Here is a 23,883-nt window from a genome sequence, read left to right as displayed (position 1 = left end):
ATATATCTGACTCTGATTATAAATAAATGTTAAAATGAAATCTAGTACACCTTCCAATACAATTTGATTTATTCTCTGTGTAGGCATATTAATGTTACTGAATAGTGAGCTGTACAGTCTGGTACTCTGTTCTTTCACACAAATTATTTGGATTATGAAATTCTTTTATACAGATTCTATTTTTTTTTTGATTGTGCCTCGCAACTTGGGGGATCTTAATTCCCCAGCCAGGGTCAACCAGTGCCCTCAGCAGTGAGAGTGTGGAGTCCTAACAACTGGACCACAGGGAATTCCCTGCACAGATTCTGATATAATTAAAGAGTACAATATTTGGGCCTATATTTATTAAAATGTATTTTTCATTTAAACTTCATCTAATCTTTAATTGGTAAAATAATGGTTAGTCCTGCAAGATAATATAGTAGCGCACTTTTTTTTAGTACTGAAAAGAGAAGAACACCATTATAAAAAACAACCCAAACAGATTCTAAAACATCTCATGGATTTTTAGCAATTAAAAAATAGTTTAATTACTGATATAATAATGATTGGTATACTAGCAGTGTTGCTAAAAATTTGAATTCAACTAATTTTTTTTTAAATTCTTCTCCATACTTCTTTCTGAAATGATAGGGAAATGCATTTTTCAAAGAGGGGAAATATGAAAGAGCAATCGAATGCTATACTCGAGGGATAGCAGCAGATGGCACTAATGCCCTTCTTCCAGCTAACAGAGCAATGGCCTATCTGAAGATTCAGAAGTAAGTATTGGTTACCTTTAATTCTTTGCAGGATGAAAATGAAATTTACTGTAAAATGGTATATTATCTAAATAATTAAATTTAACTCACTCTTAAGCATTAAATGAGAGAGGGTGTGTGTGTCATAGTACATATTCACTAAATGTTGTTTAGTTGTTTGGTTGTATCTGACTCTTTGTGACCCCGTGGACTGTAGCTCGTCAGGCTCCTCTGTCCACAGGATTTTCCAGGCAAGAATCCTAGAATGGGTTGCCATTTCTTCTCCAGGGAACTTTCTGACCCAGAGATTGAACCTGCATTCTCTTGTATTTAGCAGATGGATTCTTTACCACTGTGCCACTAGCTCTAAAGTACTTACTCAATTTTGGTCTGGTGTTACACAGTTTAACACTTCTTTAATTGCTTTATGCTATTCTGAATTAGTGATTTAAAAATTATTTTTAATCTCAGAACCCTTTGGGCAGAATCTTATCTGGAAGCGTATGCATGTATAACAAAAGAGGAGTGCTGTCATTGAAACTGCTGATTGATTACATACAGAACTAAAACTTGGTCCTGTGATACTAACCACATATTTCTGGATGCACTCAAGGGCTCCATGTTGGACAATCAGCAGAATAATATATCTGATGATAGAAACTATGTCTTTGTTGTAATACTACACACTAGTTATACAATTAAAGATTCCTATAAATATTATAAGTAGAGACTCTGAACTTTTTGGTGCCACAGACCGCTTTAGTTGCATGGTGCACCTTTCTCAAGATAATATTTAAGTGTGTAGTTATACATTTAGGATTACAAAGGAAACCAACTATATTGAAATAGAGTTTTAAAAATATTAAGATTTGTGATGTTAGTTCAGTTCAGTCACTCAGTCGTGTCCTACTCTTTGCCACCCCATGGACTGTAGCACGCCAGGCTTCCCTGATCATCAACTCCTGGAGCTTGCTCAAACTCATGTCCATTGAGTTGATGATACCATTTAACCATCTTATCCTCTGTCGTCCCCTTCTCCTGCCTTCAATCTTTCCCAGCAACAGGGTCTTTTCTAGTGAGTCGGTTCTCTGCATCAGGTGGCCAGAGTATTAGAGCTTCAGCTTCAGCATCAGTCCTTCCAATGAATATTCAGGACTAATTTCCTTTAAGAGCTTCCCTCATAGCTCAGTCAGTAAAGAATCTACCTGCAATGCAGGAGAGCTGGTTTGATTCCTGGGTCAAGAAGATTCCCTGGAAAAGGAAATGGCAACCCACTCCAGAATTCTTGCCTGGAGAATCCCATGGATAGAGGAGCCTGGCAGGCTACAGTCCATGAGGTCTCAAGAGTCGGACACAACTTAGTGACTAAACCACCACCAATTTCTTTTAAGATTGACTGGTTTGATCTCCTTGTAGTCCAAGGGACTCTCAAGAATCTTCTCCAATTCCACAGTTCAAAAACATCAGTTCTTCACGGTTCAGCCCTGTTTATGGTCCAACTCTCACATCCATACATGACTACGGGAAAAAAGATAGCTTTGACTAAATGGACCTTTATTGGCAAAGTAATGTCTCAGCTTTTTATTATGCTGTCTAGGTTGGTCATAGCTATTCTTTCAAGGAGCAAGCGTCTTTTAATTTCATGGCTGCAGTCACCATCTGCAGTGATTTTGGAGCCCAAGAAAATAAGTCTGTCACTGTTTCCATTGTTTTCCCATCTATTTGCCATGAAGTGATAGGACCGGATGCCATGATCTTTGTTTTTTGAATGTTGAGTTTTAAGCCAACTTTTCACTCTCCTATTTCACCTTCATCGAGAGGCTCTTTAGTTCCTCATCGCTTTCTGCCATAAGAGTAGTGTCATCTGCATATCTGAGGTTACTGATACTTCTCCCTGCAATCTTGATTCCAGCTTGTGCTTTATCAAAATTTGTGATATAACGGTTTTAAAGATTAACACGCTACAGAGGCTTCCCTGGTGGCTCAGTAGTAAAGAATCTGCCTGCCAATGCAGGAGACACAGGTTCACTCCTTGATCCGAGAAGATGCCACATGCTGCAGAGCAACTAAGCCTGTGTGCCACAACTATTGAGCCTGTGCTCTCGAGCCTGGGAGCCACAACTACTTAAGCCCATTTGCTTGCTAGAACCCGTGCTCCACAAAAGAAGCCACCGCAATGAGAAGCCAGCTCACTGCAACTAAAGAGTAACCCCCGTTCACCGCAACTAGAGAAAAGCCACACAGCAATGGAGACTCAGCACAGATATAAGTATAAAAATAAAATTATTAAAAAGAAATTAAACACACTACAAAATGAGAAACTGCATTTAAAATATAGGCAAGTTATAGAGAGTGTCATACTGAGTGAAGTAAGAGAAGGAAAAATACAATAACAACATCCCTTATACGTGGAATCGAAAAAGAAATGACACAAATGTACTTACTTACAAAACAGAAAGAGACTTACAGATTTAGAAAACGAATCTATTGTTGCCAGGGCGAGGGGATAGTTAGGGATTTTGGGAAGGTCATGTACACACTACCATATTTAAAATGGGTAACCAACGAAGACCTGTTGTACAGCACATGGAACTGTCCTCAGTGGTATGTGCCGGCCTGGATGGGAGGGGTGTTTGGGGGAGAAGGGATACATCTGTATGTATGACTGAGTCCCTTTGCTGTTCACCTGAAACTACTATAACATTGTTAATTGGCTATACCCCAGTACAAAATCGGAGAAGGCAATGGCACCCCACTCCAGCACTCTTGCCTGGAAAATCCCATGGACAGAGGAGCCTGGTGGGCCGCAGTCCATGGGGTCCCTAAGAGTTGGACACGACTGAGCGACTTCCCTTTCACTTTTCACTTTCATGCATTGGAGAAGGAAATAGCAACCCACTCCAGTGTTCTTGCCTGGAGAATCCCAGGGACTGGGGAGCCTGGTGGGCTGCCGTCTATGGGGTTGCACAGAGTCGGACACGACCGAAGCGACTTAGCAGCAGCAGTAGCAGCAGTACAAAATGAAAACTTAAAAAGAACAAAAATTTCCAAACCTAAAATAAACATAGGCAAGTTAAAGTTAAAAAAATTTTTAAAGATGTATTATTGTGAAAGTTTGAATAAAGCCACTAGAATTTGGGGATGTTCACCGACACGTCTTCTACATATTGATCAACCAGTAAGTGTGTCTAGGGAATGCCCAGAAAGCAGCACAGATGATTACATTACCAGTGTGATAACAGTGGCTCATGGTAAAGAATTTGCCAGTGCGAGGAGACGCAGAAGACGTGGCTTTGATCCCTGGGTCAGCAAGATCCCCTGGAGGAAGAAATGGCAACACACTTCATAACATATAGCTTCACTCTTTGGCGTCTAAGTGACTGCTAGGGACAGAGTTGCCTGCTGGTTGGCCAGCTGTGTCATAGGAGCATTTACAAACAGTTACTATGATCACATGCAAACAAACATCAGGTTAAATTGCCTCATTATTTCTGAAATAGTTCTGATACCTCAAAGATATCTGTGACAGATGTGGTGTGGTATGAAAATATCTGTGATTTTTATTGGTGACAAAGTTATAGGTACTGCTTTTACTAATGTGGTTTATTACATGTCATTTAAAAGTTAATGGTAGTAAGGATGTAGTATTTTTCCCATCCAGATTTTTAGATCTTAATTTGTATTTAACTTCATTGAAACTTTCGGACTCACTAGAGATGTATTGTTTTGATTAGACTGAGTAAAAGTCATTGCATTTCTTACTAACTTAGGAAAAATTTGAATTTTGCTATTCAGGAATTGCACATGATTAAAAAATTGTAAGGCCTACATTTTTAGGTTTGATTAATGCCAAAAAGAATACCTTCTAATAGATGAGAGATTATATCTACATTTATGAGGCCTCTAATTTATTGTGTTCTGTTGGTTTAGTTGATAACCACATAAGTATATCATAGCAAGTTTTTTTTTTTTTAATTTAAAAGACCTATGTGAGTCTTACTTGCATATCTTTCTAGTATGTCTTTATTTTTTTTGGCCGCATTGCCCAGCTTGCAGAGTTTTAGTTCCCTGACCAGAGTTCAAACCTGTACCCTCAGCAATGAAAACGCTGAGTCCTAGCCATTGGACCGCCAGGAAATGCCCTTTAATGTGTCTTCTAGACGTACAGTTGACATCTGAAGTTTTCTCTACTAAATAGTGAGTGCTGTCAGGCACTGTCTGTCATAGACTAGATGAGGAACAGGAAAAGAGCAACTTTTCAAACAGGAGTTTGAATGGAACCAAGATGTCAAGGGATGGTATGATTAGTGAGGTGAAGAGACAGGTCTAGTGTCCCAGTGCAGGTTCAAAGACACAAGAAGCAAAAATTCGATGGTACCTTCTGGAAAGGGCAGGAGGTTCATATGATGACTGATACGCAGGGGCACTGGCAGAGATAAGGCTGGAGAGTCAAGCAACCCCCCAACTTTGTGCTCTGCAGAGGAGCTCGACTTCATCCTAAGAAGTGTGGAGACCATGCAGTATCTTGAATGGGAAAATGATGTAATCAGTCATGTAGAGAATAAACTGGTTGGGGCATGGACATGAACACACACAAACATAATCTTTCTTTTGCTCAGAAGTGAATTAAAGAATTCAGAAAAAAAAAAAAACTCAGGGGTGTTTAATCTTGTTCATATTAGGTCTTATTTTGAAGGTAAGATGGCATTCATTTAGGTCTTGGGAAGAATGTGATCACAGAAGATTTTTTTTTTTTTTTTAATTTTATTATGAAACTTTTCATAGTAAACTCTGTGTACCAGATCATCTAGTTTTCACAAGCCATACCTTTTTTTGTCATATTTAGTTCCACTTTTTTCCCACCTGAGTTATTATAAAACAAATCATGGACATGATATTTCATCCTTTAAGGATGCTTCATACATAATCACAATACCATTATTATGCCAAGTAAATCCATAACAATTCATTAAATGTCATTTTAATATATGAGGATATAAAGATTTTTATTTTATTTTTTTAACTTTTCTTTTTTGTTATGAAGCAGTACCCAGTCAAACTGAATCGATTGCTGATTGCATGACTGAGTAGAATTCATGAAAAGTATTAGATGATATTCTTTCACATACACAGTGAATTCGAAGTATGAGTGTGTTTTCCTTAGGTGATGTGTAGTATGGGTAAGTCTTAATTAACTTTGGAGAATTGATGCCAGTTATTCTTAATGTAGTAACTGTACATGTTGAGAGTTGGAGGGGAGGTATGCTTTGGTATTTTGTCTGCTTTATTCATATTTTACCATCATTAATTCCATCCTTCCACCAGACTAATTTCTGACTTCACTTTATCTGTTACCTTCTCCCTCCTCAACCAGAGGATTCCAAAATTTGGTGAGAATAAAAAATTTAGAAGTTAGTCTTTTCCCTTAAAGAGAGATTTGGGAGATATATATATTTTATATTAGAAACTCAGTTGACATGAAGTTTTCTATAAGCCACATTTTGCTCCTTAGTATTTATATCATGTTTAATAGGTATGAAGAGGCTGAAAAAGACTGCACACAAGCTCTCTTGTTAGATGGCTCGTATTCTAAAGCTTTTGCCAGAAGAGGCACTGCAAGAACGTTTTTGGGAAAACTAAGTGAGGCCAAACAAGGTAAGACTATTTTTGTAACAACTGGTACTCACTCTCCCTGTTGACACTCCCAAGTTATAGTAGCAGACATTTTTGTAGCCTTTCCACGATTTGAGGATACAGAACTTAGAGAAGTACATTTTCTTTCACAGTTTAGGTTTGCCAATTTGGAGAAATTCAGCTTTCATAGTGGGCCTGGTTATCTTCTAATAGCAGTATAGTCTGGCCAGTTGTCAATCAAAATTAATGAAAAATTTGAATTATAGGTGTGAAGGAAAAAGGCAGGAAAAAGGCAAGAATGAAAAGAAAGGGAATCAACAGTCAGGAGATAGAGGATAATGTGAGATCTGTAATGATGTCTTCCTTTTTCCCTTGATTGCTGATTATTATTTTTTTTCACAATCTGTCTTTTTAGTATTTATTCTTAGTCATTTTGAAGAACCAGCTTATTTCTCTTGTGTATATTTTCTGCTTTGTTTCTGCTCTTTATTTCCCTTCTTCAGCTGTCTTTTTGGCTTAATTTGCTAGTTTTCTAACTTCTTGATGCATCAGTAGTTACCTAGTTGATTTTCAGCCTTTGTTTTGTGACGTGTTCATTTAAATCTGGCTGTTTAAAGTCTGGCTTCAGCTATAGCCCATGCATTTTTTTATTATGGTAAAATATACATAACATAGAATTTACTGTTTAAACCATTTTTAAGTGTACAATTCAGTGCATTGAGTACATTGACCTTTTGTGCAACCATCACCATCGTACATCTCCAGACCTTTTTCACCATTCCATTTTGAATACTCTGTCGTTTGACAGTAATTCTCTATTGCCCCTTCCCTCCACCTCCTGGTAACCAGCATTCTGTTTTCTGTCTCTGAATTTGACTATTCTAGGTACCTCATATGAGTAAAGAATCATACAATAGTTATCCTTTTATTTTCTGGCTTACTTCACTTAGTGTGTCTCCAAGACTCATCCATATTGTAGCATATATCAGAACTGGATTCCTTTTTAAGGCTGAATAATATTCCATGATCTGGAATTCTCTTAGATTCTCTCTTACATTTGGTGAGTTACCCCATCATTTGTTATCAGTGTGAGCTTTGATAAGTAGATGACCTCTAGCCCTCAGACCTCAGTTGTGTCACTGTGAAGTTAAATTGTAGTGAAGGTTACCTGAGAATTGATATAAAGCAAAGAGAAAAGCACTCAATAAGCGTTAGTTCTTATTATTGCTCACCAGTTTCCTAGCATCCCGAATAGAGCTTCTTGAGATATAGGTATGGGGTTATTAACTAAATATATGATTTCTTGAACTCCATAAGGTATTTGCACTAATTTATTATGTTTCTTAAAAACTCGTTTTAGATTTTGAAACTGTTTTACTTTTGGAGCCTGGAAATAAACAGGCAGTAACTGAACTTTCTAAAATTAAAAAGGTAAGCGTTCTTCTTTCCATCAAAATATGGTCCTATCTTCTGAAGCATAAATACCTTTATTTGTTGTGTGATTAACTTGAGAATATTTTGATAGTGTCATAATTACAAATTTATTTTTAAGGAATTAATTGAGAAAGGACACTGGGATGATGTCTTTCTTGATTCTACTCAAAGGCAAAATGTGATAAAACCCATTGATAATCCGCCTCATCTTGGATCAACTGTAAGTAAACCTGAATTTTTCTCCTTGCTATTTAAATATCACTGGTGTAATAAATTGAGTTGAAACAAGCTGTTGAATTAGTATGTCTCTTAAAAGATATGTTGAGATCTCTTCCTAGAACCAGTTTTAGAATCTTAAAAAAAATACTCTTAGGAATATTGGCATAAGAAAATTGGAGAAAATGGAACTGTTTTAAGTTCTGGCATAACTTTTAAAAGTGTCCTTAAATTTAACACTAAATATTTCTTCATATTTTGTGATTAAAAAGGAATTTGAAGCGGTTGTACATTTTGTAATTAAACATCTTTTATTTCTTTTACTGTTCTTATTTGAGATTGGGATTTTATTACAGTATAGTCTTATAACTTCTGTGGGGTTAGGTCTAAAATGAACACTATGGCAAAAATCTAGTACAGGCATACCTCATTTTATTGCACTTTGCAGATACTGCATTTTTTACAGATTGAAGATTTGTGGCAACCCTCTGCTGTGCAAGTCTGTTGGCACAATTTTCCCAATAGTATTTTCTTTACTTTCTGTCTTTGTGTCACATTTTGGTAATTCTCTCAATATTTCAAACTTTTTTGTTAATATCATATTTGTTATGGTGCTGTGTGATCAGTGATCTTTGTTGCTATTACGAAAAGATTATGAGGATGAAGGCTAAGATGATGGTTAGCATTTTTTTGCAATAAAAAAATTTTAAGTTATATACATTGTTTTTTTAAAGACATGCTGCTATTTCACACTTAAAAGAGTATGGTATAGCGCAAACATAACTTTTATTATGCATTGAGAAACCAAAAGCTTTAGGTGACTTGCTTCATTGCAATATTCACTTTATGTGATAGTTTGTAACTGAACCTGCAGTATCTCTAAGGTATACCTGCAGGCAAAATTATTCTTTTTTTTTTTTTTTAATTTATTTATTTATTTATTTATTTTTAATTTTTACTTTACAATTCTGTATTGGTTTTGGCATAGATTGACATGAATCCACCACAGGTGTACATGCGTTCCCAAACATGAACCCCTCTCCCACCCCCTTCCCCACAACATCTCTCTGGGTCATCCCCGCGCATCAGCCCCAAGCGTGCCATATCCTGCATCAGACATAGACTGGCAATTCGATTCTTACATGATATTATACATGTTTCAATGCCATTCTCCCAAATCATCACACCCTCTCCCTCTCCCTCTGAGTCCAAAAGTCCGCTATACACATCTGTGTCTTTTTTGCTATCCTGCATACCGGGTCATCATTGCCATCTTCCTAAATTCTATATATATGTGTTAGTATACTGTATTGGTGTTTTTCTTTCTGGCTCACTTCACTCTGTATAATCGGCTCCAGTTTTATCCATCTCATCAGAACTGATTCAAATGTATTCTTTTTAATGGCTGAGTAATACTCCATTGTGTATATGTACCACAGCTTTCTTATCCATTCATCTACTGATGGACATCTAGGTTGTTTCCATGTCCTGGCTATTATAAACAGTGCTGCGATGAACATTGGGGTACATGTGTCTCTTTCAATTCTGGTTTCCTCTGTGTGTATGCCCAACAGTGGGATTGCTGGGTCATAAGGCATTTCTGTTTGCAATTTTTTAAAGAATCTCCACACTGTTCTCCATAGTGGCTGTACTAGTTTGCATTCCCACCAACAGTGTAGGAGGGTTCCCTTCTCTCCACACCCTCTCCAGCATTTATTGCTTGCAGATTTTTGGATCGCAGACATTCTGACTGGTGTGAAGTGGTACCTCATTGTGGTTTTGATTTGCATTTCTCTAATAATGAGTGATGTTGAGCATCTTTTCATGTGTTTGTTAGCCATCCGTATGTCTTCTTTGGAGAAATGTCTATTTAGTTCTTTGGCCCATTTTTTGATTGGGTCGTTTATTTTTCTGGAATTGAGTTTCAGGAGTTGCTTGTATATTTTTGAGATTAGTTGTTTGTCAGTTGCTTCATTTGCTATTATTTTCTCCCATTCGGAAGGCTGTCTTTTCACTTTGCTTATGTTTTCCTTTGTTGTTTATTCTTAAGAATATATGCTGCATATTGTTCTTAGTATACTATACTGTTTTTTTATTAAGTCTAACAAAGCCAGTTTTTCCTGCAGTATTGGAACGGAAAGAGTAGATGGTAAAATTCAGCGATTTGTCTTGTGTTGGACTTTTAAAATTGAATCATTTAAGGCATGTATTATTATATATGTATGTGTTAGTCTCTCAGTTGTGTCTAACTCTTTGTGACCCTATGGACTGTAGCCCACCAGGCTTCTCTGTCCATAGGATTTTCCAGGCAAGAATACTGGAGTGGGTTGCCATTTCCTTCTCCAGGGGATCTTCCTGACCCAGGGATCGAACATGCATCTCTTATGTCTCTTGCATTGGCAGGCGGGTTCTTTGCCACTAGTGCCACCTGGGAATTCATATATATGTGTATATGAATTTATATATATACATATAAATTTGACTCTCTGATAATTTCTGATGTTTTCTTAGTATCATATATGGAAATTATGAAAGATAAAATACATATAAAAAAGTACCCAGGACAAATTAAAATTTAAAGGATAAAGTGAACACCTATGAAACCACCAACTGTGTCAAAAAGTTGAAACGTATCAGCCTCCAGAAACCTCCCTGTGTGCTCTTCACTGATCATGATTCCTTCTGTGCCCCTTGGAAGTAACTGTTAATGCATGGATGATGCTTTGAAAGAAATGCTGATTTTATAGTGAAGTCAGAGCAGATATTTTCATCCTCCTTTTACTAAGGAAGAAGGCGAGGTGAAGAAAGTGTTTTGCCAAGTTCTTATTTCAAGTAACGAACAGAGAAATTCTTTAATACATTTCCTGGGTTCTTATTTTGACTTTATTCTTGAATTTTCTGTGATACTATTTCATATGCCAGGCATAAATCTAGTTGCTTTTATACATTATGTTCATTGTCACACATCATATTTATTACCTATTCTATTTTTTACAGTAAAGGTGATTAAATGTTTAATTCAATGTGATTTATACTTTTACATCTCTGTAAAATTTTGTCACAAAAATTAATTCCAAAGTTTTAAAAAAGTAAGTCTTTGTCAGACTTTGCTTGTCCATAATTATAAAAACACTGCCACATGGTAAGTCAAATATCTGTATGGAAGAATGTTCTATGGCCAGTGTATCCTAAACAGCTTTTATAAATCTGTTGAGTTCTGTCCTCCCTCAGGTTATAAATCAGTTACATTAGTAATTGTGAAAATGCAACATGAATTTTAACCTTTTGTGGCTGGATCTCAAAACAGAACACCTCCATGAATTGAGGGATCTGGGGTAACCATTTTGTAGCTGATCCAACACAAGCAAAATCATTATCTTAGTAGGAAGGGGAAAATTTGCTCTTTATTTTTATAATAGGTCTCCGTTTTAAAATCTGGGCATTATTTAAAAGTATGACAGTTTGGTATGATGCTTTTGGTTTGATTTGAGTCCCACCTGATAAAGGCTTCCCAGGTGGCACTAGTGGTAAACAAACAAACAAACAAAAAACCCACAAAAAACCCTCTTGCCGGTTCAGGAGACACAGGTTCGATTCCTGGATTGGGAAGATCCCTTGGAGAAGGAAATGGCAACCCACTCCAGTATTCTTGCCTGGAGAATCCCATGGACAGAGGAGCCTGGCAGGCTATAGTTCATAGGGTTGCAAAGAGTTGAATACGACTGAAGCAACTTAGCAGGCAGGCAGACCATTTCATAAGCTTTAAAATCTTAGGCAAGTAGGGTCCCTATGTGACTTTTTCTGCTTAAGCTGAAAATTACTCATAGGTTAGTTGAGATCAAAGAAAATGATGTCCAGGATTGCTAAGGCAGTTTCAGGTGAAATGGATGTTAATTTCCTTTTCAGTCCTTTGTGTGGCCTTTGTGTGAGGCCACCTGAACATTGAGGCAGGCGGTCAGGAAAGGGGTTACTTTATTCAAGCGAGAGGCTCAACCATGGAGTTCTGTGCTTACGGGCTGCAGGTCTGACTACTTTTGGCATGTTTTCTCTCGAGAGACCGTCGGTGAGCAGTAATCTAGACCTCCTGGGCCTGGAGTTCCTAGATAGGAAATGAGTTAGTTTCCACTAATCTATTTTCTGTTATTTTATTTTCATTTTCCTGTTTTCCCATATGAAAATTTCACCTTTCTACTTGGTCTTTCTTCTTTTTCTGTTTATTTTCAGTTCTGTTTTCTTTTTCTTGAAATGGTCATAAAGCTAAAGAAAATGTTATGTTTCTAAATCTTAATTTAAAAAGAGATGAATTTGGGAATTCCCTGGTGGTCCAGTGGTTAGGACTCTGTTTTCACCGTCAACCACCGGGGTTCAGTCCCTGGTTGGGGCACTGAGATCCCACAAGCTGTGAGGTGTGGCCAGAAAAAGAAATGAATTCATGTTCTGATGTTTTCTTATGTCTTTTGGCTGTAGTGTCGTCTTTCATGGTTTTCTCCTTTTACCAGTATACTGTCACCCCCTCATCCCTCCCAGCCATCATCAGTAACATTGAGCCACTCTCAGGAGCCAGTGGTCTACCCTTGAACAGATCATCTGCTAGGAAATTCATTAGCCTGGATCGGTTTACACGTTGTCATTGACGAGATTTAGGTTTGTTTTCCGGTTTTGCCTCATGGTGCGCCATGCAGGATGCTCATTCCCTGACCAGGGACTGAGCCTGTGTCCCCTGCAGTGGAAGTGCGCAGTCTTAGCCAATGGGCTGCCAGGGAAGGGCCAGGATTTGGTTTTAAGTGGGACTACATCAATATAATTTAGTAGTTGTAGTCTATTTTTTTATAGTCTGTTCTTTAACACTGTTTTTTAACATTAACATGTCCATTCTTGGTCAATATTTTGATAGAAAGCCTACTGGTTTTGATAGTTCTCAGCAAAGCAGAGGCCTTAGATTAACATGACTATCCTTTAGAACTGCTAGAACTGCTAACAGGATTCTGTTAACAAATTTATAATAGCTTCTTGATTTATGTGTATTCATCCAGTAACACTCAGTTGTTACCATTAGGTCTTTTCTTAGTTATGCTAGTGTAATGTCTGGCTTTAACACTGAGTTTAGTATAAAAGGTTTTTATATTTCAACTTTTTAATTTAAAATTCAGTCGTATAGTTGGAATGAAAACAATATACTGAAGAAAGTCTTTTTTCTAAATTAAAGTATTACATGTAAGCTGAGGAAGAAATTGAAAATGTTTAACATCTGTTACGATTAAAATAAATAGTGAATACTATTTATTTTAATAAATTAAAAACCATTATTATGGTCAAGTACTTACCAGCTTTGTGAATATTATTTGACAAATCTTTAATCCTGGGCTGGTTTTATCCAGCTGCTACATATGAAGAAGATGCAGTTAGGTTTAAATATTAGTCTCTTTCATACAGAATGCTGTTTATTGCCTGACCTTGTTCTGCTTAGCTAGCCTACAGTACTGGTGTCATTTGACCATATTTTTATTTGGTTTTGTTGCCTCTGGGATAAACTCAAGACTCCTTGAGATGGGACACAAATCCCTTTGTAAGCTCTCTTTAAGCAGCCTTTCCGGCTTTGTCTCACCTCTCCTCCTCTTGCACCAGCCGTGGTGGACGTCTCACCTTCCCACTGGCCATGCTGTACCCTATCACACTGCCATTCCTGTGTGCTTTTTCTGTGAAGCTCCCTGATGTCAATTTTAATCTTCCTTCCTCTTTTCTCTGGGCACCCTGGACCTTCACCTTTTATAGTGCCTTCTAATTATTTCTACATGCACCGTCTTTCCCCCATTTAGACATGCATATGGTAGGTGCTGTGATTCTTTTTGTTCTTTGCATTCTCAGAAGGTATGCTTCAGATTGAATTTACTTACAGCTGGAATATTGGCTGAAAGAACATTGTAACCTTTTAATTTGTGACTTTAAGAAACTTTTGTATTGATGTAAAGAATTGATTTTATTGTTTTAGAAGCCACTCAAGAAGGTTATTATTGAAGAAACTGGTAATTTGATACAGACTGTTGTGCTGGATAGCACTGCTACTGTGGCTACTCCAGAGTGTAATCCTGTTACCCTGGCAAGTGTAACAGCAACCACAGGCATGACAAATAAGAACTCAAGCCAAGATCACCTTTTGCCCACAAGTGGTGTCCCAAAAGCCAAAGTATTAAAAATAGAAGAAATCAGTGATACTTCAGCTCTTCAGTGAGTAGAAATACTCTTATTTGATAATCATCTGAATGGTAATAATTCCATTGATAATACTGATAAGACTGATAAGTACTGAAAATTGATAGTACTGATAAGACTTCTGGTTGTATTCTTCCCCATAACCTTTTGAACTATCCAACTTTAGATTCTGTTTTTTTATTCTTTTTACGTAAATGTAAGAGAGGTTTTGCTGAACGAATTATCATTATTCCTTTACCATAGTGAGGAATTTAGAAATGATAACAGTACCTTGAACAAATTGATTTCATCTATTTTCTTTTCTAGAACTTAATATGTTTCTATGTTTTCTAGAACTTAATATGTTTCTATGTTGTCTAGAACTTTAATATGTTTCACTTTGTAATTCAGCAAGAATTTTTAATTTTTTGAAGGGAAGCTTCATAAACAATGTAGAATTTAGGCATTGTCATTATTCTAGCCATTGATGATTATTTGTGGGCTCTTTAAATTTTGTTCAGAATTTTTTTTAAAGTCATGCGTTTTCTTAATCATGAGAATAAAAGACATAGACTAATAGTTTACTTTATTGAAATTTTATTATATATTCTTGCATTGCTACTCAACAGTCCTATTAAAAACTTTTTTTTTTTAAACTTTGAATTCTAGTAGTTCTATTTAGAGAGATAGTATAGATTGTGGGAAAACTTTTAAGTAGGCAGACTTTTTCTTTAAAGGAGGAAGCATTTCTTTCTTTTTGAAATCTTTCTTGAAACTGTGATAATTCAGATAGTTCAGAGTGAAAGGTTGAGTTGTGAGTATATGTGATATAATAATGCAGTATGGGTTTCCCTGGTGGCTCAGACGGAAAAGAATCTGCCTGCAGTGTCGGAGACCCAGGTTTAATCCTTGGGTTGGGAAGATCCCCTGGAGAAGGGAATGGTAACCTACTCCAGTCTTCTTGTCTGGAGAATCCTGTGGACAGAGGAGCCTGGTGGAATATAGTCCGTGGGTTTGCAAAGAGTCAGACACGACTGAGCACTGACACTGTTACTACAAATGCAGTGTATGGAAATAGTTTGTCACAAGGTGGCAAGGCTGTTAGCCCAGCTAGTAAGAATAGGCAGTACACAGTCAGCACACGAAAATTTGTAGAAGTATAATGTCTTGCCAAAATTATACATATATTATCAGCTGAAATAATTTACTATTGGCAGGCTATAAATAGATAACACACTATCAATAAAGTCAGAAATTTTAGAATGTCTATTGAGGTTTCTGTATATAAACTTTGACTATTTGTTGTTTCTTTTCTGATTATTTGATGCCTCTGAAATATTTCAGCTCTCATGTCAATTTGAAAAAGGATGTATGTCAGTCTTTCAGTGAGAAGATTCCTATAGAGGTAGACAAAACACCTGCTCAGTTTATCAGGACTGTTCTCCCTCCAGTTCCTGCAAACTCATTTCAGCTTGAATCTGATTTCAGACAACTGAAAAGTTCTCCAGATATGTTGTATCAGTACTTGAAGGTAAGAGGTAGGAAGCTAGTAGTTCTCTTGTAAATTAGAGGTCAAAGAACTTCTTTTGTCATTATATAATAATAGGGTTGTGTTTGCTTTGTGAGCAGTATGATTCTGTGCTTCCCTGATAGCTCAGCTGGTAAGGAATCTGCCTGCAATGCAGGAAACCCCGGTTTGATTCCTGGGTCGGGAAGATCCATTGGAGAAGGGATAGGCTACCCACTCCAGTATTCTTGGGCTTCCCTGGTGGCAGCGCTGGTAAAGAATCTTCCTGCATTTCCCACCCCCCCAAAAAAAAAAAAAAAAAAAAAGAATCTTCCTGTACTGCGGGAGACCTGGGTTCGATCCCTGGGTTGGGAAGATCCCCTGGAGAAGGGAGAGGCTACCCACTCCAGTATTCTGAGTGACTTTCACTTTCACGTTTCTTTCACAGTGTGAATGTAGAAAATGCTCTTATCCCTTGCGTAATACATATATCATCCTGATCAGGCCATTCTAAGTATTTGCAACCAGGGAACCTTTGGAAATGTGTTAAATTCTGTTCTATAACAGAAACAATCTAATTTCATACATCATGATTTAAACTTAATTCTCCATTCAAGATGAGGAAAGAAGCTAAAATACAGTGAGTGCCTTCTGTGTGCCAAACTATGCTTACAATATTTAGGTAATCATTCTCCTGAAAATTAACTTTTATTTGCTCAAGGAAAAGAGTCAAATCATATGAAATTCACCAAATAATGGATTTTTTAGCACTTTTTCAAGTGTAATTACTGTAATAATTTCTTATAATGGTGCGGTATATAACATTTCAAAATATATTATCTCATGTAGTTCTATTTTTTAAACTCTCTTTTTATTGCTCTTTGAGCTCTGTTGTTTTCTGTTTCTCTTGGGTGATATACGTCTCTCCATGAGGTTTTTCTGTGAATTGAGCAGAGTGATTATCTTACAGTCCCTCTAACTTTCTGTCATAGTTACATTTCAGTGTGATTCCCCATTATTGTTCATTAAATACTTATGCATAGTAGTTATTCTTTACTATGTTCATCTAAGCAATTATTATATAAATAATTTGTGATTGGGAATATTGCCATAATTTTCTAACTCCTTATATTTTTCCCAAGCAAATTGAACCATCCTTGTATCCCAAGTTGTTTCAGAAAAATCTAGATCCAGATGTATTCAACCAAATCATTAAAATTCTGCATGACTTTTACATTGAGTAAGTAAATTTAGTTATACTTTCCTACTTTTAGTTATTTGGAAAATTCATCCTTTTTGGTATCATACTGCTACCTTTTATATTGCAGAATTAGCTATATTGTAAATTTTACTGTTGCAGTAGTGTAAAGAAATACAGGTATAAACAATGAAAATGGAAATGATTAGGAGAAAAAAGGACTTAACAGATTTTTTTAGAGAAAGGTGGAGTATAGAAGTAACAAGTATTATAACAGATTAATAATGTCTCTTCTATGCCTCACATTTAAGAATATTATTGGGCACTTAAAATATAGACAGTGTGCAGGAACAAAAGATAAATGAAGACTTTATTTATGTATAATTAGAAATATTATTTTAGTAAGCAGAACTAAATGAGCTGTTTTTAATTGATCATTTGCTTTTTATTTGGACTTCAGGAAAGAAAAGCCATCACTCATCTTTGAAATCTTACAAAGACTTTCTGAACTAAGAAGGTTTGATATGGCAGTGATGTTTATGTCAGAATCTGAGAAGAAAGGTGAGTTCTATAAAAAAAGCTTTTCCTTTACTCTTTATTCTTATGTGTTCCTTTATTCAACAAATGATAGAAAATATTTATTGAATGTCAGTTATGTACAAGGTACATGCAATTTAATTGCAGTTTAATTAAATTGAGTTACAGTTGAATTAAGTAAAAATTTTCAGTCTGAAAACAACATTGTGAGGTGTAGGTATGATTATCATTTTGCTCTTACAAAAGGGGAAACTGAGGCATATATAGGTAGGGAACTTGCCTGAGGTTCCACAGCTAGGAAGCCAGACCCAGGATTTAAACCAAGGTGGTCTGAACTCTTCTACTTGAAAATATAGTATCAGTGTAATGGTTGAGCTCCTGGCATGGTGGAACATGTACAGGGTCCCTGCCACGGGAGCATGCAGCGGGGTGTGGGTGCGTAGGTGGTCACATCCATTTTTTTCAGCTAATATCTTTGAGTTTGTTTGATTTAAGCTGAATTCTCAAAAAACTACCGGAGTCGGATGAAGGGAGTGAGGATGTGTAGAGGTTTTGAGGCAGAAGAGGGCAAATTGAACTCAGTAAATTAAAAGGAGTGTAGTGTGGCTGAATTGTAGAGTTAGAGGGTAGAGAGAGGCAGGTGAGGAACTTGAAGAATTATATTCCTTATTTATTTCTACATCTCAGTCTTTGGCATAAAGTATCAGTTTTGGGGAACCCTAATTTAAGTAAAATCAAACTATGGAGGCACTTCAATTACAGTTGTCCCTTGAACAGTGTGGGAGTTAGGGGAACGAGCCCTCTACACAGTTGAAAATGCACATACAATTTTACAGTCAGTCCACAGCATCTGAGGTTTTTCATCCAGGTTCAGTCAACTCTGGATCATGTAGTACTATAGTATTTACTACTGAAAAATATCCATCTGTTAGTGGGTCTGTGCAGTTCAAACTCATGTTGTTCAAGAGTCAGTGGTACTCAAGAGTTTCAAGCTATAGTCTAGTTTTTTTAGAAAGAGGAAAATCATTAGAATGCACCTCCTGGAAACACACTTTGAGCTCCTTTTCTGTCTCTTCTTTATGTTTGTAGCAGTGACATTGAGTCTGAATCACTAAAGAAAATACTCTTTATGTTGTATTTAAGGAAGTGGACCTAGTTTAGAGAGATTCTTAATAAACTTAAACCAAAAGAATTCTCTGCTTAATCTTTAGTTAATCAGAAAAAGTCCCAGAAATTCCCTGAAGGTATTAGTTTGTTATTACTGTTCTGACTTCTCTTCTATCACTGTTTAAGGTCATTCTGCCTACCTCACTGACTGTGTTTTTTAATGTACCAAATTGCCAGGCTTCTTGTAGCCTCAGGGTCTTTCTGTTTGACTGTTTCCCTCGGCGGAGACTGTCCTTCCCTGCCTCTTCTTCATTTCATTCAGTTTCCACCTAATAGTCACTACCTCAGAGTCACCTTTCCTCACAGGCCTACTCAAAATAACTGCCCGCCTCCCCTTCCCCATCACTGTCTGTCATCTTACCTGGCTTTATTTTCTTCATAAGACAGAACTGCAATAGAGGACAATATTTTAAGTATGTATTTCTCTCTCCCTAATAGAAGCTCCACGACAGCAGGAACTTTATCTACCTTGTTCTTTAGGTCTCAGGGTATTAGAATAGTGCTTAGTACATGAAAGCCTTAGTATGAGTGCTTGACTGAATGGATTTCTTGTCACTATGATGTGGTTACTTGAAGTGTACTCAAAGAATGTGAGTTGGTCCTCCAAACTGGCCTACCAATACTACTGTCTTGGTTGGATCACCACTCTCTGCTAGGTTAAACATGGAAGCATTTAGAATAGTTCCTAGCATGTAACTAAACATTCAATAAATAGTAGCTATTGTTGTCTTTTATTATCATTGTTATTAGTAACAACTGTTAGCTAGTTTTAATGTTGAGGGATATAGTATGAACTCCTAGCAGTGTTTTCCAAAATGTTAACTGTGGACAGTTCACTGGTATGAAAAATAAAGATTTTATATGACTCATAAGGAAATCTTATTTTTAACTTTTAATTGTTATATATTTTATTATATATTTTAAAAATACATAGCTTGCCCATCAAACATGATTTTTGTGGATATTACTGCTAATTTTCTATTTATAGTAGTGATAAAAAATTTTATTTTAAAATAAAATGATTTCAGGTTTGAAAAACAGTTAATTGGAATATTAAGTAAATAAAAGTATACTTGTTATACAGGGCAAAAATCTTTAAGGTAGTACAGAATGAATTATGTTTAATCTGCAAAGTTCATGTCATTAAGGATATAGGGGAAATTGTTTATTGCTAAAGCAAAATATTCTGGCAAGAAGCATCATTGGGTTGCTGTATAATTTTCTGTTCTTGGGTTGGCTCTTTAAATATCTGAATTAGAATTTACAAATAACCCTAATGATTGCTTTAAAATGTAAAAAGTATTTAACAGACTTGATTATTCCTTTTAATTTTTGCTTTACTTTGGAGAAAATGGAGATTCAAATGAAATTTTTTTCTTTTTCAGTTACACGTGTATTATTCAATCACATAGACAAATCAGGATTGAATGATAACTCTGTTGAAGAACTCAAGAAAAGATACGGTGGTTGATTTCCATTTTTGCTGAAATTATTGCCTCTTTAAATTTCATATGTAAATTTTGTACTGAAATTAAATGTTTTGCTTTTTAAGAAAATTAAATCATACAGAAAAAGGACTGTTTTTGGACATAAGCTAATTAACAGTAAAGTGAATTGTGATTAACTAGTGAGAAATATACTTAAGTGAACTATTTATAAGTTTTTTCTGAAAATAAAAATATAAATAATGGGGTATACTTGTAAAGATCAGTATTCTATTTTGTAGGTCACTTGAAATGTTTAGATGTATTCTTCAGTGCCTCATGTTACATTATTTTTATATTTTTATGAGTTTTTGTAACCACATGTTAAGGTTGCTTCATAAGCATATAATAAAATTATGTTTATATATAGAGAATTAGGTAGGTAATCATGTTGTTTCATTATAAAATGGTTTCATATCATTGTGCCAGTTCACTCACATAAAATTGCTTAGTTGCATGATGTGTATTTTTAGTGTTTTTTTGAAGGAAGACTTTATTATTTAGACTTTTTAATAAAAGATTACTGGGAGAGTCACAGCATCTTTAAATTTTAATGCTACAGTTTTTTTTCCACATGATATCCATGTTATATGTCAAATATAAGACAGATAGTCTAAAGCGAGGTGGAAACATTTGAACACTTGGAATTTTCAGGTGGTAGTTAGCGTATAGCTTGCGTGTAAATGGTTCATGCGAGTGTGGTGACTGTGAACTTTTGAAATCTGGGCTAATGTTCTACTTATCCTTGTTCTGCATGGTACCTGGCCCAGTCCTTTGCATAAAGCTAGGTGCTCACTTGATATTTATAAAATTTAATGGAACTGATAGCAAGAATCAATTTTAGTAAATATTCAAGCTAGCAACCTAGCAAATTTTGGGCATCCTGTAAATATTGCTAAAATCAAATTAGAGACCTCTGGTCACCATCCTATAGCTGCTGTTAGCATCAACAAGACAGTCAACTTTAAGACTTTATTTTTGTTGCAGCATACATGTTATTGTGCTTGTAGTTACTTGAGGAATAATCAATCTGTTTAAAAGAGATAATTTCTCCAGTTCATGGTATAACTTATTAAGATGATCATAATTTGTATAGCTCAATGTTTTACAACATACTTGGAATTTATATATGTTGCTAAATGTATAGTCTTTTTTTTTTTTAAATGTATAGTCTTGCTGTGATATATAAATAGGTAATGAAGTTTAGCCATAAAGTATTGCTTATACATAAGTTTATACATAAGCTATGTAATGCATTTTAAATGACTTGAATTTTTCTTAAGTCATTAATAAGAAAATGATTTCGCTGAGATTTGCATGCAGAACGGTGCTTGCGAGGCTTGGCTGTGGGGAGATGGTTGAGGGCGTGGGAGTCAGATTATGAAGGGCCTTTCATGAAGTGACAAAATAAGCCAGTTTTCTGAAAGTGATGAGGAACTAGTGAAGGGTTTTAAGCAAGGGAGTGACATGTGTTTTGATTTTTAAGATCATTCTGGTAGCAGTGATGAGGGGGGTAGATTGCAGTGATGGTGTGGCTGGAAACAGACCAATTAGAGGAATATAGGAGATGAATAACGTTTGAACTAATAATAGTGGATAACATGAAGTACTTATTTGCCTGACATTAGGGGTTTATGTCATTTTTTTTTTTTCATTTAAATCCTCAGCAACCTTAGGAGATAGGTTCTGTTATCTCTAATTTACAGATTGAGTAAATTGAGGCATATATAGGTTGTGTGACTTGCCCGTGTTTACTTGGTAATAGGTGGTCTTTACCCAGAGGTTTCTTGCTCAGCTGTCATTCTATACTGGCTGGTACACAGGAACGGAAGACAGGATGAGTTTAAGGTTTATTAAGGAGGGGGTATTCACAGGGATTGGGGGTATTCATTCACTTCCATTCAAACATTCCTCGAGAATCCATTGCGCTGGAAGGTGACTGAGTGCTGGGTGAAACACAGGCACAGTCTCTGCCCTCTGGTAACTCAGTGTAGCTGGGGACTTAGATGAATTAGCGCGTATGGTGTGGTGTCATGAGTGCTCTGATACAGTTTGGAGAGGGCACATGGAGAATGCAGCTCCGAATCAGATCGGGTGAAACGGTAGGAGGAGGCAGCGTTTTATATGAGACTTGAGCTATGGGAACGATGGTCCAGGTGCATGATGGGAGGGAGAGGGTCCTGGCAGAGGGATCAACAGAGGTGAAGATCATGTAACCTATTAGAGCCCCTTGACTTGCCCTGGGAATCATAAGCAATTCCATATACCATCAGGGCTGATGTATGGGATAGAGTTAGAATTTGATTGGCTACATCTTCCTTTTACTTCTTTCTTGTTTGTTAATTTTTCATGTATGTACATCCTGACCCCATACTAGATTTTGAAGCTGCTTTGAAGGTCATGACACTGTCTCGTATGTCCTACATTGGCTTTGTCCATGGCAGATGCTTGGTTAACATTTGTGGATGGATCAGTCTAGATTATTACCACCTTTCTTCCCAGATTAGGTTTGAGTTAGTGCGTTTCTTCTCTCACTGTGGTTATTTAATGCAAGACTGTCAATTAGTCCTGGCTCTTCGAAGCTACAGATATATCACATCTGCTAAATAGTTGGTTTTTCCTTAGTAAGGTTCAATGATGTTGACACAAAACTCCACAAAGAAGCTGTCGATTTAGTTTACTACATACCATCTCCTGTTTTTTTTTTTGAGGCGGGGGGATTGCTACTGACTGATTATGATAGCAGACAATTTGCTACCACTAATCTTCACAGATGTTTTTAAAGAAATCATGTTTTCATGCTTTTACAAATCTGAAAAGGTGGGAGGTAGACTTTCAGGAGCTTTTGCTTTTGAAAAAGAGATGAGAGAGTCAGTTGTTTTCCTGTAGTGAGTTATAAAGCAGGTGGCATTAAAAAAGAAAGAAAAACTTCTAATTCACTGGAGAAGCACACTATTCACAACTCTTTCACAGAAATCACTTGGAAAGTAGAAGAAAAATGAGCTATACAGATACAGGTTAACCCCAAATCAGATGGATCAAAATCAATAATAATTTGGACCAACAGAAGCACTTGATTAAAAAATCCTTGTTAATTTAATTGTTTTATTGAGCTTATATAGGTTTAACAATTCAATTATTTCCCCTTGAAGTGTGAGGATGGATAGCGTCACTTTAACTTAGCCCCAGCATCAGCCTGTCTTGCCATAAGACATTTAACATGATGAGTGACATCTTTTATTTTTCATAGCAATCTTTGTGGCCTTCTAATCCCAACGTGGCAGTGGTGAGGAGGCAGAATTCCTTAATCTCTCTTCTGAAAATGGCTATTCCTGCTTGAGCACTTCAGTACTCTGGAAACCTTTAGTAACTGATGCTTATTGTGGAGTTGAAGCAAAAAAGGCCTCTGGGTAATTGTATTTCCTAAATATTAATAATCTATGTATGCCCCACTAGATGTGACTCTTACGGGGTCTGTGGTTAACAGTGCAGAGGGCCTGCATAGGGTTTGGCCTCCTTGTTCGCCCTGGCTCCTCCTATCCCAGGATCCAGAGTTGGGGGCAGCTTATTTAAGAAGATGAGGCCCCTTCAGTTTGGGTTGACTTCTCTGGGAGATAGGCAGTCCCCTCGTGGCTCATGGGATCAACTGCTTTGGCAGTTGGTGACTGGCACCGTGCTGACAGCTGCAAAACCAGTAGGACCGAGGGTGATGAAAGGCCAGTAGAGGAATATGACGGATGGTTCTGGAGCTGAAGATGTGGGCAGCAGGGAAGACTG

General features: G+C 36.6%; 1 protein-coding gene across 3 annotated transcripts in view; it reads left to right on the top strand.

Moving 5' to 3' along the window:
• LOC120858457 (RNA polymerase II-associated protein 3-like) overlaps window positions 1-20,641 on the top strand; it is a 34,861-nt gene extending 14,220 nt beyond the window's left edge. For 2 of the 3 annotated variants that reach the window (XM_040234522.1, XM_040234524.1), the window contains 9 exons: window positions 634-761; window positions 6,274-6,395; window positions 7,735-7,805; window positions 7,927-8,028; window positions 14,014-14,249; window positions 15,558-15,744; window positions 16,863-16,960; window positions 17,379-17,479; window positions 20,008-20,641. In XM_040234522.1, coding sequence (XP_040090456.1) covers window positions 634-761; window positions 6,274-6,395; window positions 7,735-7,805; window positions 7,927-8,028; window positions 14,014-14,249; window positions 15,558-15,744; window positions 16,863-16,960; window positions 17,379-17,479; window positions 20,008-20,093 — 1,131 coding nt within the window. In that variant the 3' untranslated portion in view covers window positions 20,094-20,641. The remainder of the gene's footprint in view (window positions 1-633; window positions 762-6,273; window positions 6,396-7,734; window positions 7,806-7,926; window positions 8,029-14,013; window positions 14,250-15,557; window positions 15,745-16,862; window positions 16,961-17,378; window positions 17,480-20,007) is intronic. The other variant, XM_040234523.1, reaches the window with a different exon arrangement.
• Window positions 20,642-23,883: the final 3,242 nt, after the last annotated feature.

This window comes from Oryx dammah, unplaced genomic scaffold, assembly GCF_014754425.2.
Source record: "Oryx dammah isolate SB20612 unplaced genomic scaffold, SCBI_Odam_1.1 HiC_scaffold_29, whole genome shotgun sequence".
NCBI classification, from domain to species: domain Eukaryota; kingdom Metazoa; phylum Chordata; class Mammalia; order Artiodactyla; family Bovidae; genus Oryx; species Oryx dammah.
Note: the sequence above shows the minus strand (reverse complement) of the source record. Positions and strands in the feature narration are given on the sequence as shown.